An 18533-nucleotide genomic window follows, 5' to 3' on the forward strand; every position below is an offset into this window, starting at 1 on the left:
GATTTGCTGTGCCTTGTCTTGCTCTCGTGTCATGGGGAGCCTGCTCCAGGCCATACAGGGTTGGTGGCTGAAAGAAGGGAGTGGGGACCTCATTTCTGGCCTGCCATGGGCTGTGCTGGTACTCCTGTCCTGCAAGGAAGGGCTGGGGTTGTTCTCCAGGGCAAAAAGGCTGATGCTGGCTAAGCCCTGAGTGTCACAGATGACCCTCAGTGTCTTTGCTGCATATTTTGAGTCAGTGTCAGAGCACGACAGGTATGAGGCCTTGTGCTGTTGGGATGCTTGTGCCTGCTGTGGTCCCCTCTGGGGCATGTCCATCCCCAGCACAGCCCCTCCTGGGCTGTCCAGGTGTGCTGTAGGGCCAGGACAGAGTCCTGCTGCCCTCTGATCCCTGTGAATTACTGCTTCAGGGGGGTCACCATGCATGGGAACCTTGGGGCAGCACAGAGTGCTGCTGCTTAGCTCAAGAACAGCCCCTGCAAGGGGGACCCTGCGTGGTGACACGGGGTGAGGGTCACGACGGTCACCAAGGGTGAAGCAGTCAGAGGGGGCAGCCTGGTGGGGGACTCAGGGTGGGTTTGGGGTCCGGGGCTGGCGGCAGCGGCGCCAGCCTCGTGCGCAGCGCGGGGGGGCCGCACGCAGCTGCACTGGGATGAGAATAGCAAGTGCGGCTGGGTAGCTAGGGAACAGTTGCTATGGGAGCGGGCCGAGGAGTTCTCACACTCAGAGGGGGCATCTTGGGGTAAAATCCAGGCATTTTCTGCAGCCCTGGAAGGAAGGCAGGCAGGCAGGGGGATGGGGACTGCCTGGGCATTGCTGTTCCAAACGCACCAAGCAGGATGTTTGTGCTGCCCTCCTGGCACTGCCTGGGCCATGGCACCCTGGCACCAAGGTCCTGGGGTCACCAGTGTCACATTTCAGGGTAGCTCGGGCAGAGCTGGAGTGTGAGCAGAGCCATGGCTAGCCTAGCCCTGAGCAGGGCAGGGAAGTGGCTCCACCTGTTTCTCACCTGCCCAGTGGAGCCCCAGCATTTGGGGGGTGTCTCCTCCCCATCCCTGTCCTTGATGGGGGTAGGAGCACACAGGTGAAAGGATGCTGGTGTATGTCCAGAGCTGGAGTGGGTGGATCTGGGCCCTACGGACACAGGCGAGCTGTGGGGTCCTGAGCACACCCCCCGGTGCTGTGGGGCTGTGGTGGCAGCTCTGCACACCATTTTCAGGGGTGAAGGATGCTCTCAGCTGTTGCCTGGGCAACGGCTCCTCCTCCAGCCCACCATGTGGCTCGGGGAGCGCTCCCCCGCCTGCCTCCCCCCGCTGCTGGGGAGAAGGGGAAGGGGAAGGCAGCTCCCGGCCCCCGGCGCTGGCGGGGCCGGAGGCCTGGCTCCCTTCGCCCGCCCTTGCCCTGACCTGACGATGCCCGTGGGCCGCACCGTGCCCCCCGTCCCTGCGGTCCCCATGCCTCAAGGGACCACCCCGGCCCCCCCGCATGGCCGCAGCCCCCTGCCCGCCCTGGGTGCTGCTGGGGCACCCCCACAAACACCGAGCCGGCAGCGCCCGACTGCCGTGGCCGCGCTGTGAGGTCGGATCGCAGGAGGCGAGTTCCAGCAAGGTGAGTCGGGGGCAGAGCCAAGGGGGCCGGGGGACACGCGGCCACTGCGGCCCCTGCGAGCGAGGTGGTCGGGCTTGGCAGGACACCGGAGCCGCTGTGCCCAGTGTGGTGGGAGTGGGATGCCAGTCCCGGATCGCCCAGGCCATCCCCTGGCCGGGATGGAGGAAGTCCTTCCGGCCGACCCCCGGCAGGACAATGCGCCGTGTGTGCTGCCGCAGCGGGCGCCTGCCACCCTGCCCACGGGGAGGAAACGACAGCGGGGTCATGGCCTGCGTGGGGCACCCACGCCCATCACCCACCCGCATCTGGCGCATCTGCGCCCCAAAAGCACTCTGCCCCGCTCCTGGCACAGCCCCAGGGCGCAGCAAAGGGACCTCGGGGACTGGAGCCCGAGCTTGGTGCAGTCGGAAGGAGCCAGAGGGGTGTCCCATGGGGGCCACGACCACGGGCCTCATTTACAGCAGAGAAGAGCTGGTGACAACCACCGGATAGCAGTGGCGGGGCCAGCCCTAGCTCAGGGACAGCTGCCCAGGCCGGGCTGGCAAAGGTTCTGCTTGGGGCTATGGCACCCGAGGCGGTGGGGTGACCCCAGGACACCCAGTTCCATTTTGGCCATTCGGGGGGCCAGGCTGGCACCCCTGCCCTGCAGAGCCGCGTGTCTCACTGCAGTGGCCAGCTGGGCTGTGGCAGGGGCTGTTAAGGTCTTGCCAGCGGCTGTGGCCCTGTGCTGGCCGTCACCCCTTGGGGAACACGCAGTTGTCACCCCTTGAGGAGGCTGGGGATGGCATTGCGGGAACGGGTGGCAGCACCCGCCGGGTACCTCCAGGGCGAGTGCAGGGCTACCGACCGTGGGAGCCTGTGGCACCACCCCACCGGGCATCGCAGGGCCCTCACCCTACCCGGACCGGGAGCCGCTACCCGGGAATCCCCCGCTCCCCCACCCCGTGCGGCTCCCGCGGCCACCCCCGGGGATGCCCTGGCCCTCTCGCCACCGGCATCCCGCCGCCGTTCCCCAGGGGCCGGAGCCGGGGGGATTCCCTTGGCAGCACCGGTGCCCAGCCGGTAGCCCCCGGGAGGCGGCGGGTCCCGGGGCGGGGGGTGCGGGGAGCCCGCGGATCCCTCCCCGAGCCGAGGGCGGGGCGGAGCGGCGGGGCGGGAGCCCGGGCGGGCGGGGCGGCGCGCGGCGGCGGCGCGGGAGCGCTCACCGGAGACAAAGGCAGCGCCGGGAGGCGGCGGCGGCGCCGCGCACCGGGCGCGCACCGGGCCCCCTCCCCCGCCGCGCTATGGAGCCGCCGCCCGCCGCCTGAGCCACGTGCGCCGCCGCCGCCGGTAACGGGAGCCGCGGAGGGAGCGGGCGCGGCGTCTCCGCCTGTTGCGCGGTGCGGGGGCAGCGGGGCCGGGGCGGGGGCGCGCGGGGCCGTCGCCACCGGGGGCCGCGGCGGGGGCGCGCGGCGCGTACCGGGGCGCGCACCTCCGGTCCGGCCCCGGCGGGCGCGCGCCCCGGGGGAGGAGGAGGATGAGGAGGATGAGGAAGGGGTGCCGCGCCCGGCACGGAGAGCGGGGAGGTTCCCCGCCGGGGTGTCACCCTCTCCGCAGAGGCAGCGGGTACGGATGCGACGCGGGCAGCGGGGCCCAGGCCGTGGCCGGGGGCGGCCCGGGGCTACCGGCGGGGCCCGGCTCGGCGGCCGCTCCGCTCTCCGCCCGGCGTGACTGTCTCCATCCCGGCCCCGCTCCTCCCCCAGCCCGCACGTCCTCGGCAGCCCCGCTCCCCCCGCACGCCTCAGCTGCGGACGCCCCCGGTCCGCGGCGCCGCCGGCCCGCCCTGCACCGCTTCCCGGTGTTCCCCCGGTCGTCATCCCGGGGCTCGACCCACGGCCCTTCCCGCACGGTACCTCTCCTCCCCGGGGATGCCCAGGCTGCCGGCGCGGAGCCTGTTGCAGCCGATGTGCCGAGCGCTTCCCGAACCGAGCTAGGTTCAGCCAGGGCACCCCCTCCCCAAAGACCCAGATCCCGGCGCTGCCTCAGCCCACGCGTTTGTTGGCGTGATGGAGCAGCCCCCGCTGCCCGCCGGAGCGTGGACAGGGCCCCCGGCTCCTTCCTTCTCCATCGTCTCTTCCCTTCCGCCGGGCTCGGCCCTCCGGCCCCGCCGGCACCCTCAGCCCCGGTGGCCCTGCCGTGATCCCTTGCCAGCAGCGTGGCCCTGCGCCGCAGGGTGATGGAGCACCCCGCGCCCCTTCGCCCTACTCCGGGGGAGTGATAATGTCACCGTGATCACCCAGCCCTCGCCTGCCGTCGCTCCAGGCTCACCCTCCTCCCTGCTGCCCAGCCCGTTTTCTCCCACACCACGATAATGAGAATCCTGACGGGTGCTTACGTGCCTGCCTGCGAGCACCCATGGGTGCTGCTCGCCGCTCACTGAGGAGCAGACCTGCCCCTGGCACACACCTTTGACATTTAATGCTTGGCTGGATGTGACCGAGCTGTCACCCTGCCTAAAGGACGAGGGTGATGGTTCCCATCACCACCACCCCCGGCTCTGCATTGCTGTGTTGGGGTGCCACCATCCCCAGTGGCTGCGAGGCCAGCGATGGCTTTGGTGCACGTGCTCCTGCAAGCGCCACGTGCCGCAGGGAACCTGCACCTCTGCTTGTCCCTCCTTCTCCCCAGGTCACCCTCCTGCGTGGCAGCGCAGGGGTGAGCTGCCTGGGCTCAGCAGCAACTTAGGGTGCACTGGGTGGGCAGGACAAGGGGATCCCACTGGGCACCCCGTTATCTTTGAAGATGATGCTGTGGCACCACAGCATCCATCTCCCACCCCAGGGTGCCCAGCAGTGCCGTGGGCGATTCTAGGGGAGCTGCGCAGGTTTGCATCCCTGGGGGTGATGGTGGGGGGGGGGCGCATGGGGTGCCAGGCACGGTTCCCCCTGGCTGCGGGCGCTGCGGCGCATGTGGAGCGAGTCACCATGGGAACAGGGCGTCCACGTTTCCGTGTCGCTCACGCTCGCGTCTGTCTCGTTGCAGGGCCCCCACCCCGGCGGTCCCCCCCCAGCGATGGGCAGCGGGACCCCGGCAGCCCCGTCCCCCCGCCGCCCGCCCCGCCGGCCCCCCGCCCCGCCGCCCGCCCGGCGCACCCAGGCCTGACCCACCCGCTCCAGCCCCCCCCAGCTCCATGGCGAGGACGGACCCCTGACGGCAGGCTCGCCCGCGGGCCAGAGGAGACGGCGCCGGGCACGGCCCGGGGAGATGCCCTCGGCGGCCCTGACAGCATCGGGTCCTCCCTGACCCTGCCGCCGCCCTGAGCATCCCGTCCCCCATCCCGAGGGCAGGGAGAGGCGGGGGCCTTCCCCCGGGGCCGGCTGCCAAGATGGTGATGTCCCAGGGCACCTACACCTTCCTCACCTGCTTCGCGGGCTTCTGGCTCATCTGGGGCCTCATCGTGCTGCTGTGCTGCTTCTGCAGCTACCTGCGGCGGCGGGTGAAGCGGCAGCAGGAGGAGCGGCTGCGGGAGCAGAGCCTGCGCGCGCTGGAGATGGAGCCGCTGCACTACGAGGGTTACGGGGGCAGCCCCCCCGGCATCGCCATTCCCCACCGCCTCCGCCTCGAGCCCCACCATCACCACCATCACCCCCACCACATCCCACCCCCCCGGCCCTGGAGCTGCCGGCACGGTAAGGAGCAGGGAGGGGCTCTCGCATCCCCGGAGCACGTGCCTCCCCCTGTTTTGGGGGGGATACGACGCGAGAGCCGGGGCGCAGCGCTGACGGCAGCAGGGGTCCGGGGGGGGCTTTGCCTTGCAGAGTCAGACCTGTCAAAGCCGCCGTGCTATGAGGAGGCGCTGCTGATGGCGGAGCCCCCCCCGCCATACAGCGAGGTGCTGATGGACACGCGGGGGCTCTACCGCAAAATCAACGCCCCTTTCCTGAGCCATGAGCGGCTGGAGAAGCAGGAGCAGCCTCCCAGCTACAAACCCCTTTTCCTGGACGCCGGCTACGGCTCAGCGCTGCACCTGCCCCGCTCAGCCAGCCCCGGCCCTGCCTGCCCGGACCTCTACCTGCAGCAGGAGTGCTCCCCACGCATGTTTCCCAGCTGGACGGACTCGGAGCTCAGCAGCAGGGACACCTACGAGACGGGACCCTGGCACCTCCCGGTCTCCATGCCCCTCTTCGGCAGGACTACCGCTGTCTAACGGCGGCCGCGGGGGACGCCCGGACCTTGCCATGCACCTGGGGGGTTTCGGTTGCTCGTGTCACCCCAGGGACACCCGCCCCGGCGCGGGCCATCGCCGCCGGCGCGGAAGGGGCTGGTTCCCCGTCTGGCCCCCGCCGGCCCCCCCATGGCCGGGGGCGCTGGGGACCCGGACTCTGCTCTGTTTCTTAAATTTTTTGTTTGTTACAGTTTGAGAATAAAAGTTTGTGGCTCGGGTTTGCCTCCTGGCGGGCTGGCATGGTGGGACCGCCCCCTCCCCAAGGCAGCCGTAGCCCCCCCCCGCCCCAGTCCCAGCCCTCCGTGCCGCCCCAGCAGGCTGCAGCCCCCGTGGGAGACGCTTTATTTATTAACAGACATGAGCACACCGCCGGTACAGAACTTGTGCTTTCCAAAAATTTCCAGGGGGAATGGGAGGGAGAGGGGCCAAGCAGGGGCCAAGCAGGGGAGGACGGGGCTCCCAGCAAAGAAGGAGTGGGGAAGGGGTAAAAGCCCCCACATCAGCTCCCTGCCGGGGTTTGGGGGGGGGGACGCCGCTGGCTGCAGCCTTGCCTCGGTCGGGTCACTTTATTGCCATATTCATTTATTATTATTATTTCTTTTTTTTTTTCTTTGAACTCGTGCAAAGTACTGGGGGGGCTCCCGGGGAGGGGGGGGGCACGAAGAGAACGAGGACCCTGTCCCACGGCCGGGCAGGGGATGCGAGCGTGTGTCGTCCCCCCCAAAGGGGCGCTGGGGTATCGGGGTGGGGGGGCTGCTAAGGGAGGGCTGGGGGGCTGACACGGCTCCTACCGACAACTTAAAAAAAGAGAGAAGGGGGGGCTGTAAAAGGTGCCCCGGGGCGGGGCTGCAGAGGGGCGGCCGCCACCTGGAGGCCTCATCCTGCGGGGCCCCAGAGGGGTGAGGGGGGCCCGGCCCCCGGCTGCAGCCCCCTCGTGCCCCGCGCCGGCCGGGGCGGGCTGCCTGTGCCGGCAGCGGGGCCTGGCCTCACAGGGCCCCCCCAAAGCTCTCCTCTTCCTCGGGCAGAGGGTCTGCATCCCAGCACGTGATGTCGATCTCTGGAGGACAGGGAGAGGGGTCAGGATGGCTTGGGGTGTCCCAGAGAGGGACAGACTCCCCCTCCTCACTGTCCTCACTCACCTGGGGGCTTGTTGTAGAAGACGGGCTGGGGGGCTTTGGCCGACAACTCCTCGGTGGGGGGCACCTCCTCCTCCTGGGACTGGCTGAAGTAGCCCTCGCTGGCCTGAGGGGTGGGGGCAGGTTGTCAGGACCCCCCCAGCCCCCCATCACCCCCTGACCTCTCCCCACAGTGGTGCTCACCTGCTCCCCACGACCCGGTGTCCCATCCTTGTGGGCCATCTCCCCATTGGTGATGGGGGGCGTCTCTCGGCCCGGGGTGTCTTCCTGGGGCGTGTGCTGGCAGCCCAGATCCTGGGACTGGGGATCCCCCTCGCCAGCTGCCTCTTCCTCATCCTCGTCCTCCTGCTCCGCGTCGCAGAAGGTGGCAGGGGGCTCAGGCAGCTCATCCAGGCTCAGCAGGGCCCCCTCCTCGGGCAGCATGGCCGGGGGTGTCTCGGGGACAGGGGCAGCAGGCAGGGGCCAGGCAGCTGGGGGTGTCACCCTGTCGCTCTGCCACAGGTCGATGAGGCTCTCAGGGTTGGGGGCTTCCCCAGTTTGGGGCTCGTCAGCCACGGGTGGCAGGGAGGGCTCGGTGGGCTCCAGGGTCACCAGGTCCCCCAGGGCATCACCCCCCGCTGTCCACACTGGCCTGGGACTGGGCTCGTCCCCAGGGGGCTCGATGGGCTCGATGGCCTTGTCCTCGGGCCCCGGGAAGGGCCAGTGCTGCTCGGGCGTGGCTGGCCCGGGCTCCTGTGCGCTGGGGCTGGGGGACTCTGAAAGAGGGGACAGCAGTCAGTGGGGACACACAACCTCGTCCAGGGCTGGGGGTCACCCGGGGACAGGGATGCAGCTCAGGGGGATTTGGAGTCCTTTGGACTGGGCACAGTACGGGGAATGCTGCAAGGATGGGTGGGCATGGCTGGGCAGGGAGAGGATTGTGACATGCACCGGGGAGTGAGGGGACACAGGGAGGGACTCCCTGGGGAGTGGCAGGGAGGCAGAAAGGGCTGTGGAGGGAACGGGAGAGGTGCCCTGGGAAGACGGAGAAGGGAAAGCTGGGATGCACCAGAGGATGCCACGGGGCCAGTGGGGATGCAGCAGGGACACACGGTGACAGCAGCAGAGCTGGCTGGGGTGCCCTGGGGACGCAGTGGGGCAGAGGGGACGTACAGAGGGATTCAGCAGCCCTGGAAAGGACGTACAGCAGGACGGCGCAGATTGGGCAGCATCGCACTGGGGGACCCAGCAGAGACAGCAGGGCTGCACTGGGGGGTGCAGCAGGCAGGGCTGGCACGTATCGAGCTGGGTGAATGCACTGGGGATGGGGGGATGCATGGCGTGGGGTGCAGCAGAGACAGCAGGAATGCACTGGCATTAGAAAATGCACTGGAGGAGGTGGGGATACGGCCGTGACGGCGGGGCTGCACGCGGGGATGCAGCAGAGACGGCGGGGATGCAGCGGCACGGAGCAGCAGGTACGGCGGGGATGCGCTGGGGGATGCAGATGGGTCAGCATGGATGCACTGAGCCATGCAAGGGCAGCTGAGGGGGGCTGCAGCAGAGCCAAGGGGGCCGCAGCGGGGATGTGCTGTGGCACACAGCAGCGGCAGGCGGGATGTGCCGAGGGACGCAGACGGGACAGCGCGGATGCGCTGAGCCATGCAAGCGCGGCTGGCGGGGCTGCAGCGGAGCCGAGGGGGCTGCAGTGGGGATGCACCCGGCCGCCCCGGGCAGGGGAGGCAGCACCGGCCCTGCGCCCACCTTTGGGCGTTGCCGGCGTCTGGTCCGCGGGCGCGCGGGTGCCCGGGGGGCCCGGCGGCGTGGCGGCCGGGCTGGGCTCGCAGGGGCTGCAGCCCGCCGCCGAGGCCTTGCGGAAGGCGTCCGACTGGCTGCCTGCGGACAAGGAGACGGGGTGGCGTGGGGGGCTGCCCACACTGACGGGGGGAACCAGAAGCCCAGCACTGCTCCTGCCCCACACCAACCCAGCTGTGCCTGCCAAGTGCACACCACTGCCACCACGCCGTCCCATCCTGGGTGGTGGGGTGGAGGCTTCCGTGGGTGCAGCAGCCACCATGTCCCCTCCAGGTGTGCCCTCCATCCCCATGAGTTTCAGCCCCCACATCTGCTGGGCAAGGGGACAGGCAGCCCCATACCTGCTGTGGTGCACACTGGTTCTGCCCACGTGTCACTCAGCTGTGCCCTGACACAGCTTTTGTGGGCACAGCTCCGTGCCCTGTCAACTGCGCCTGTGGGAGCACACGGCCCCTGGAACCACCCGGCCCCTTCTGCCCCATTGGCACAGCCCCACACATTTCTGGGCACAGCCTTTTCCATCCCATGCTGCTTTGTGGACAGACTTGCATTCTTGTCCATGGCACAGCTGCTCCATGCCCTTCTGCCCCACTGGCACAGCCTCACATGATCCTGGGCACAGCCTTTTCCACACTGCCTAATGCTGCCCCACGGGATAGACCTGCATGGTCCAGGGCAGAGATGTCCCTTTCCCTTCTGCCCCATCAGCACGTGAGTCTGGCACAGCATTTTCCACGCTGCCTGACCCTGCCCCACGGGCACTGTCCTGCATGATCCAGGGCACAGCTGCCCCATGGGCACAGTCTACCCCATCCCACTGTGGACCATCACCTCCCCAGGCACAGCTCTACCCTGTCCCCATCTGACCCACGGGCACAGCCTGCCCTATGTCCCCCCCTCCCAGGGGCACAGGGACCAGCACGGGGTCAGCCCCAGCAGGGGCATGGTCCCCGCCTGGGTGCCAGTCCCCTCGGGGTGCCCGTGCTGCCTCCGCCTCTGCTCCGGTGTGCCGTGGGGCTGGGTGGGCTGTGGGGCAGCTGCCCGCGGCTCGACCCCCGGAGCTGCACGCCCGGGAGCTCCCAGCTACCTACATGGGAAGAAAGAGGAGAGATTTGGAGTGCGGTGGCAGGAGATATAGGGGAAGGGGGTCCGTGGGGGGGAGGAGGAGGAGGAGGAGGAAGAAGGTGGCCCACTGTCAGCTGTCTTTATGAAAGGACAGTACAGACGACCTGTGAGAGAAAGACAGACAGACGGACGGACGGAGAGAGAAAGAGAGCAAAGAGATGGGTCAGTCCCTGCTCAGCGCGGTCATGGCGGGGCTGGAGCACCAGGGCACCGGGATGGGAGCACAGCAGGGTGGAAGGCAGCATGGTGGGAGAATGGCAGGACAAGAGGATGGAAAGGCAGCAGGACAGAAGGACGTGAGGCAGCACTGCCTGGCCAGGTGGGGAGAGAGGCCAGGACACGGCCGTGGGACCAGCTATCTGCTCAGCCACAGCACAGCCCCACAGCGTGAACCCGTGGCACAACCCACGGCATGGCCAGAACACACAGCCCACAGCACGACCCACGGCACAGCCCCACAGCACATCCCCACAGCACAGCCCATGGCACAACCCATGGCACACCACACAAGAACACACGTCACAGGCTCCCTCCCAGCACAGCCCACGGCACGGCCCCCCAGCACAGCACCGTGACACAACCCCATGGCTGGAGGCACCCACCAGGACACACAGTCCTTCTCTAGATTCACATAAAAAGAGTCCCAGCACTGGACCCCAGACCGTGGGGCAGCCCAGCTTCTCCATGGGGCACTCCTTGCCAGCTGGCAGCACGCTGAGTGCCCCACGTGCATCTCCTGCCCCTTTTAGCTGTCACCATGGGATGTGTTCCCAAGCCATCCCTGGACTCCAGTTGCCCACCCATACACACTGACCATGCTCCCAGCTTGGCTGTGGGCCCAGGGCTATGACAGGTGAGTGGACAACAGCCAGCAGGGAGCAAGGTGAGCCCCATTTTGCTGAAGACAACCTGACATTCAGCCCCTGACAAGCTGCCCCAGCTGCAGGGGCCACGTGAGGTGCAGTGGCAGTGGCGGTGATGGTGGCAGTGATGGCGGCACAGCAGAGCAGGATGTCCCCTGCCATCCTCATACCCTCGGCACGCAGAACCACAGTGCCAGTGATGGCAGAGGATACACCCCTTCCCGACATCGCATCCCTGCTCCTTCCACATCCCACTGCAATCCTTTGAGCTGTGACACTGCACTCACCTGTGCCTGGTCTCCTGGTACCCACCCCTGTGCCCGCAGCCCCCCCAGCCCCTCACCTGTCCTGTGGCTGCCCGGTGACACAGCATCGCTGCTGCCTGATGCCACCCGCTCCTGCTGCTTGAAGAAGTCCCGGGGGTTGTCAGGCCGCTGAGCGATGATGGCAGCAGCCTCCTGTGGGGACGGAGGAGGCTGAGCCCCACTGCCCCGCTGGTGTGGGGCTGTGGGACCACTCTCCACACATCCCACAGCTTCATTCCCATCTAGCTGTGGGCACTGCTGGATGGGGAGCGAGGACCAGCACTGGCACAGCCATCACCACACTCACCTCCACCTCTGACTCTGATTTCCTAAACTGCTGCCTGTCGTCTTCCTCTTGCTGGTCCCCCTGGGAAGAGACACAGCATCACCCCCCAGCCCTGGGCACCCAGCTGGGAAAAGCCCTTCCCTGGGGTAATGCCAGTGGCAGCCCTGGCTCCAATCCTGGCACCAGTCCCGCCGTGGCACTCACAAAGATGGACTGCTCCTTCAGGCGCTGCCGGGCCTCCTCCGCCTCCAAGCTCTGCTGCTTCCTCCTGCAATGGGGGAACAGGAGAGGCGCTGGGCATCAGCTCCTGCCAGCCCCTGCCCTGATCCCACCCAGTGAGGGACACCCATGTGCCCACCCAGGCACTCACACATCCCGTACCCACGTCCCGCCCCACCCCAGCCGTGCCTGTGCTCCTCGATCTGCTCCTCACGCTCCCGGTAGCGCCGCTCCCGCTCCTCCTGCTCCAGCCGCTCCTGCTCCATCCGCTCCTGCTCGAACCGCAGCCGGGCGTCCAGGGCCTTTTTCCTCTCTTCCTCCTTACGCAATTCCTCCTCTTTCTGGTGGGGGGGATCAATGAGGGGGCTGCCCATCAGCCAGCCAGCAGCTCACCCCGCTCCCTGGGGCGTCCCTCCGTAACCCACCTTTGCCTGTTCCCAGAACTGCTCCCGGTTGAGCCGCTTCATCTCCACGGTGGCATCGGTTTTCTGGTAAGTGGTGCCCTGGGACGGAGGAAAGGTGGGGGTGGAGGGGCTGAGATCAGCGAGGAGTGCAGCAGTAAGGGGCACACGGGGTGAGGGCTGTGGCACACAGGAGCCCTGGGCGAGAGGGATGCCCCAGTCCTGCCAGCATCACCAGCGCAGCCACGGGGACATTACCACGGGCTCGGCGTTCTCGTCCTCGCGCAGCCGCAGGCGGTGCAGCACCGGGCTGGAGACACGGGCCAGCCCGTTGGAGAGCCGCTGCCCGATGGCCCCGGGGTCAATGTCCTCCACGCTGCTGGCATTGACAATGACATCGACACCCTGGGGGGAACGCAAGCAGCCATCAGGGTTCAGGATCAGTGCCCTGGCAACATCATCCCCCTCCCCAGCGTCACCCACCTGGAAGAACTCGGCGATCTTGGCTACGTGGCTGGCACAGGCGCATTTGCGGGCGTCCGGCACGTCCTCACCCACCTGTGGCAGCCAGGGAGGGACTGAGCTGAGAGAGGCAGCGGGGTGACCCCCACCCCACTGACCTCCACAGGGCAGCAGGACTGTGGGGCACCCACAGCCCCTGGCCACTGCCAGCTCCCTCACACCCAGCCATATCCCTCTGGGCACAGCACAGCCCCCCTCAGCATGGCCCCCAGACTCACCCAGTTGACGAGGACATATTTGGGGAGCACGGCCTGGGGGTCCTTGACGCTGCAGAAGCCATACATCACCTTCTGAATCTCAAAGTGGCCAGAAAGCTCCAGCAAACCTCCACCTGGCACAGCACCATCAGCCCATGTGCACCCAGCACCAGGAATTGGTGACAGGGAAAACACCGGCACAGGCAAGCTGGCGGAGGGGACACAGGACCTTACCTCCTGATGCTGCCAGCTTCAGGTCATCAGAGCCATCCTCATATGTGTAGAGGGCCCTGGGGAGACACCACGGGTGAGCCAAAGCCAGGAGGAGTGTGGGGCAGCCCCCAGCCTCCCCATCCTGCTTACACTGAGGTCAGGGCATGTCCTGGGGTCTGGCTGCTTGTCCCAAAACTAGCACACAGCCACAACAACCCCTTGTCCATCAACAGCACCAAGAGCCACACTGCCAGGCGAGGCAGACAGGATGTGGGGCAGGGACTGTTTGTTCCCCAAACCTTGGTGGCAGCTGTGCGGAAGGGTCCCAAGTTTGGGGACAGTCATTTGGGCAGAGGGACTCACCGACTGCCGTGCTGCAAGCCAACACAATCTCACAGCAACTTTCTCACCCATCCCTGTCCCCTCACGACCCTTCCAGCTACTGACCAGGTTTGGGGACAACCCTGTGCCCCAGTAAGGACCTGGGCCCACTCACGTGCCCGGCTACGTGAGCCACCAGCCCAACAGGCACCAGGCTGGGGGAGGACGCCGGAGCACCAGCAACAGCAAATCAATGAGCCGCCAGAGTGTGATGGGGCCGTCATGGAGACTGTTCCTTGGAAACCATTCCCAGCTGATGGGAAACCCCCTGTCGCTCCCACCGTGCCCTGGCCAGCCCCTTTGGGGGCTCCGCGGGGACCCCCACCAGCCAGCACCTCCCCAGAGGCACACAGCCAGCGATGGAGGGGGGACCACGCATGCCAAATTGGTCCAGGGCGGGTGGGCGAGGGGATGGATGTCGCTAGGCAACCAGCATCCTCCATCACCATGGCAACCCCCCCCATCCCAGCTGGGATGCAGCTCGCCCCGATGACGAGGTGATTAGTGGAGGGGAGCGGGGGAGGCAGGCAGGCAGTGGGGACCTGCGGGGCCTGGCAGGCACCCAAACCTGCCCGCCACCGTCACGCGCTGCACCCGGAAAGCCAGGGCCGCCCGTGCTGGATCCCCCACATCCCTGCTCCGCCGCGGGTGGGCGGCTCTGCCGATCAGCATTCGGCTGGTGGTGCCCGCACGGCGCTCCTCAGAGCCCCGAAATCCCCGCTGTGCCCAGCAAAGCCGTCCTGGCTCGAGCCTGCAGCTTCAATCCACAGCCTGGGGAACAGGAATCGAGGGTCCCTACGGGCAGAGCCACCCCCAAAACAGAGCCTGGAGCTAAAAAGCAAGGGGAAGGCAGGCAGGTGCCTAAGAGGGAGAGGGCCTCCCTCTGCCTCCAGCACCCGCCGCCCCCCGAGCCCCTGGCAGGGAGCCGCAGATAATTGCACCAACAAGATTGACTTTAATCCGCACATCCCGATCCCGCTAATCGGCCGCCCCAGCCGGCGCCAGCTTCCAGGCCTGGAACAGCTGCAAAGTGCCGTCTGTGACAGGGAAGGGTGGCAAATGCAGCCCCTGGTCCCCCCAGGAATGGGGGAGGAATGGCAGCAGTTTGGGGGAGCCCAGGGCGGCGAGCTGGAAGCTGGCAGGGTGGGATGCAGCTGGCAGCAGACAGGAGAAAAGAAGTAGGGCAGAGCTACAGCATCACTGCCTGGGGAGCCCTGTGGGTGCTGGGGGCACCCACTGCCTGCTTTTCTTCCCCAGAACCCTGCCATGCTGGGTGGTTTCTGGACACAAAGCTGCTGCCTGCACCCGGGGGTGCTCCCAGGGCAGATGGGGCTTGCTGTGGACACAGCTCAGCAGCACAGCCTGACTCCATGCCAGGATGGAGGTTTCCATTCCAGGAGACAGAGAAGCCGTGCTGGGGCCAGTAGCATCCCCAGGGGTGCCCCCAGGGCCCCACAGCCCAACAGCACCACCACAACCCCTGGCAGTGGGGACCAGCTGTGTCACAGCGGGTGCTGTCAGCATCATGCATCACTTACCCCACTTCCATGGCTTTAATCCCTCCACCCAACCCATACAGCCCTTTCCCACCCCCGGGCTCCAGGTATGTGGGTCACCCGTGGGTGGAGATGCCCTGTGCAGCCCGGAGCGGGGGCTCCCCGCAGCCGGGGGCCTCCACTGAGGATCCCTCATCACCCCAGGCAAAGGCACCGCAGCCCCGCTGCCCTCGCATGGCCCCGCTGCTCACCGGAGCAGGCAGAGCAGCATCCCCGGGCGCCGGAACGGGGCTCCCGCGGCAGCCCACCCCCCATGCCACGGCCAGGGAGGGGTCACATCGCCCCAGCCTCCCGCCCCAGCCCCGGCACATGTGTTTCCAATGTGGCTGGGAGCTCCAGGGAGTCGGCGTGCTCAGAAAGCAGCACCAAATTCCTTTCCGATCGAGTAATGGGCCCCAGCAGCCTTCGCGGGGCCGGGCAGGGGGAGGGGATGCTCGGACCCTTCAGGACCGGGCTGGAGCAGGGGAAATCCCAGACTAAACCGAGGGATCCCGGGCGGGCATGAGCGTGGCATTCCGCGGTGGCGGCCCAGGGCCAGGCTCTGGCACAGTGTCCCCCCAGGCAGCTCCCTGGCTCAGCCAGTCTGGGCCCTCCTCCCCGTGGACTGTCCCCATCACCTTGCCCGATGGAGCCCCACCAGCATCGCCCCTCATCCAGCACCCCCGCAGCGGGCCCTGCAGAGGGGATGATGTTCCCACAGGCACTGAGTGCCAGGAGCTCCGGTGACAATGGCATGGGGTGGCTGGGGACATTGGAGCAGCTGGGGACGATGGACCAAAGTCAGCCCCACGGATGGGGATGCCAGGGGATCACTGCCTGGCCGGGATCAGCGTTGGAGGTGTTTGTGGGGGAGCCGCCACCGGCCCCCTCGCCTTCCCGGGAACCGATTCTGCTTCTCTCAGCAGCTTTGGCAGGGACGGCTCCTTTGCAGCGGATGCCGGGAAGCGAGATGTACCCAGGGCTGACAGCTGCCGCCTGGCCGGCGACACACACGGCGCTTGCCCGCAGCGCCCCTGGGCTGACAGCGGGACTGTGGGGCCCTCCGGAGACCCCCGGGGACTGGGGGCACCTGGACCTGCCCAGGCCCACCCAGCCCTGTCCTGAGAGCAAGGACCTGCTTAGAGACAGACGTCTGACCGGCTGGGTTGTGGGTGCAGCCCAGCTGGGAGGTGGGAGTCCCCGGATGGGCGGTGGGTATATCCCGGAGGGGTGGTGGATGCCCCTGGCTGGATGGTGGGTGCACAGTAGCTCTCCTCCGTCCGCCCCCCACCAAAAGCATCATGCACAGCATGCACCCAGCACTCCACACTGCCCAGCGAGATGCGCCCCAGCGCGCCGGCAGCGCTCCCACCCAGCCTGCCAGAGGCACCCTGGAGGGCAGGGAGGGGATGGCGGGGCAGATGGCCCCAGCCAGCCTCCCGGCACCCGGCTGGGCTGGGAGATGCGGGTGGGCTGGCAGTGGGTGATGCTCCCTGCAGCGGGCCCGGATCCAGCCGACCTCGACAACCGGTGCCCCGCACCGGGGCGCGGGCAGCGCGACAAGCCGGGGGTCCCAGCGGAGAGAACCACTCCCCTCCCCGACTCAACAGCAACCCCAGCCCGGCGGGGCAACCCCGGGCCGACACACCGCGACCCCCCAGGGATGCGGCAGCCCCGGAGCTTGGGGGAATCTCAGGGTAGCGGGAGCGGCGGGAGATGCTCGGTGTCCCCGCGGCTTCAGGCCTCTCTCCGCCGGGCAGCGGGGCCGCCCGCTGCCGGGATACCGGTGAAGCCGGTCGGGAGCAGGACCGGTCGGGAGCGGGGCCGGGCTGCGGGCGCCCCGATCCCCTCCCCATCCCCCGTTGCCCCGGCGCCCCTGCCCGCGGCTCCAGCTCCAGACAATGGCGAGGAACCGGTGCCGGGCCCAGCACCGGGGAGCCCCACGGGGCCCTCCCCGTCGTGCGCGAATTCCCCCGCTCCCCGCTCTCGCTGCCCGGCTGGGGGTCGGACCGGGCCGTGCCGGGACTCCCGGGGCCGACGGGTCCCGGCGCCCGCACGTGCCGGCCCGGCGCAGACAAAGCGGGGACCGCGCCCCGGCCCGGTGCGGCGGGCAGGTGCGGGCACCGGGGGCGGCGAGCCGGGCACACCCCCCGCCGCCCCGCCCGCCTTTGTGTGCCGGGGCTCGCGGGGACGGCGGGGGGCGCAGCTCGGGGCGCGGCCGGTGTTACCGGGCGGCTCCGTGCACAAAGGGCGGCGGCGGCGGCGGGGACAAAGGGGCGGCGGCGGCGGCGGGCGCGCTCACCAGTCGGTGGGGCTGTCCTCGCCGATCACGTCCTGGTAGGAGGCGAGCAGCTCCAGGCGGTGCGCCGCGAAGCCGACGCCAGCCATGGCGGGGCCGGGATGCTGCCGGGGGACCGGAGGGACCGGCCGCCTGCCCGCCTCCGAGACACTGCCGCAGCGGCCGGGCGGAGGGGCGAGCGGCGGGGAGGCTCCGCCCGCCGCCGCGCCCGGTCCTAGCGCCGCGAACGGCGGCCCCCCTCCCCTCCCCTCCGCCCCCCCGCCCGGCCCCCGCCCCCGCCGCGCCCCCGGGGCGCCCCCGGGGCAGCCCGCCGGCCGCGCCGCCCGGCCCCGAGCCGGGACCCCGGGGGTGCGGGCAGCATCACCCCCGCCGCGGGCCGCCCCCGCACGCAGCTCGCCCCCGGGATCCCGCAGCCTGGGCTCTGCTCTGCCCCCGCAACACCGCGCTCCGGGCCGTCCCCAGCCCCAGGGACACTGAACCCCGGCTCAGCTCCTCCTGGGAACCTGCACGCCGGGTGATTTCGCATTCCGGGCTCTCCTCCGCCCTGGGGACGCATCCTGCGCTGCCCCTCCTGGGAACTTGCACTCTGGAGACCTCTCGTGCTGGGTGGTCCTCTCCATTCCCATATTCTCCCCTGCCCCACATCCTCTACACCCAGGGATGTGGCACACATGGCTTCCCGTGCCCTCCGCTGCCCCACGCCGAGCCCCCGTGTCCAAGGTTTCCTCTCCAAGGACACGGCACCGTCGGCTTTGCCCTAAACACCCAGCCATGCCCTCACTGCTCGCACAAGGGGTCACTGGACACAGCCTTTCTGGGGGCGTCTTTGCTGCCCATCTGCTCCTCTACCCCCACCACTGCCAAGCCACCGGTCCTTTCAGAACCCTTCAATCACCTTTTTCAGGAGGTTTTGCCTCTGTGCGACCCCACAGCTGGTTTTGCACTGACCCTCGAAGGGCTCTGAAGGGGCTCTCAGCCAGGTCCTAATGCTCCTGCCAGCGATTCCCTGTCCCCGGCGCTGCCCCCAGCCTGGACCAGCACCGCGCTGGAGGGGTCTCTGTGCCAGAGCAGCAATGGAGAGCACGCAGGGCCCGATTCCTGCGGGATGGGGATGTTGGTGGAGTGGCCCGTCACAAAAGAATCCCTTCAGGCAGCCCGTGGGACACGGGGACATGGGAGATGAGGGACATGGGACAGGGTGCCGAGGGTCCTGGCGCTGCCGCCCGCTCCCCCCACGCCCTCCTCACACCAGCATTTCCGAGCGAGGCCAGAGCCGGAGCCGCCCTAAGAGGCTGTGAGAGTTTGGGAGCAGCTGTGGAGCAGCTGCCGGGGCCAGCGCGGGGGCTGGGGCCGGGGCAGGCGCCCCACAAGCGGCTCAGATGGCTTTGGGGGTGGATGTGGTGAGACCCCGCTCAGGGATGTGGTGGGAGCTCCGAGCCTACCGCCGC

General features: G+C 68.5%; 2 protein-coding genes across 3 annotated transcripts; one reads left to right on the forward strand and one right to left on the reverse strand.

Moving 5' to 3' along the window:
• Positions 1-4742: 4742 nt before the first annotated feature.
• Positions 4743-6026, forward strand: PRR7 (proline rich 7, synaptic). 2 transcript variants are annotated; one of them, XM_021530764.2, is made up of 2 exons: positions 4743-5273; positions 5376-6026. In XM_021530764.2, the coding sequence occupies exons 1-2, from the start codon at positions 4970-4972 to the stop codon at positions 5789-5791; spliced, it is 720 nt and encodes a 239-aa protein (XP_021386439.1). In that variant the 5' UTR covers positions 4743-4969; the 3' UTR covers positions 5792-6026. The 2 variants fall into 2 exon arrangements, with proteins under 2 accessions (XP_021386439.1, XP_021386440.1); XM_021530765.2 differs by having other exon boundaries at positions 5403-6026.
• A 113-nt stretch (positions 6027-6139) lies between these two features.
• On the reverse strand, positions 6140-17274 carry DBN1 (drebrin 1). Its single transcript, XM_021530681.3, has 15 exons — positions 17089-17274; positions 12892-12947; positions 12679-12791; positions 12422-12496; positions 12197-12343; positions 11963-12040; positions 11727-11878; positions 11523-11586; positions 11340-11399; positions 11071-11185; positions 9831-9968; positions 8689-8820; positions 7129-7700; positions 6949-7051; positions 6140-6866 (listed from the first exon to the last, which is right to left on the reverse strand). The coding sequence occupies exons 1-15, from the start codon at positions 17172-17174 to the stop codon at positions 6796-6798; spliced, it is 1962 nt and encodes a 653-aa protein (XP_021386356.2). The 5' UTR covers positions 17175-17274; the 3' UTR covers positions 6140-6795.
• Positions 17275-18533: the final 1259 nt, after the last annotated feature.

Source organism: Lonchura striata, chromosome 15 (genome assembly GCF_046129695.1).
Source record: "Lonchura striata isolate bLonStr1 chromosome 15, bLonStr1.mat, whole genome shotgun sequence".
Taxonomy (NCBI): Eukaryota; Metazoa; Chordata; class Aves; order Passeriformes; family Estrildidae; genus Lonchura; species Lonchura striata.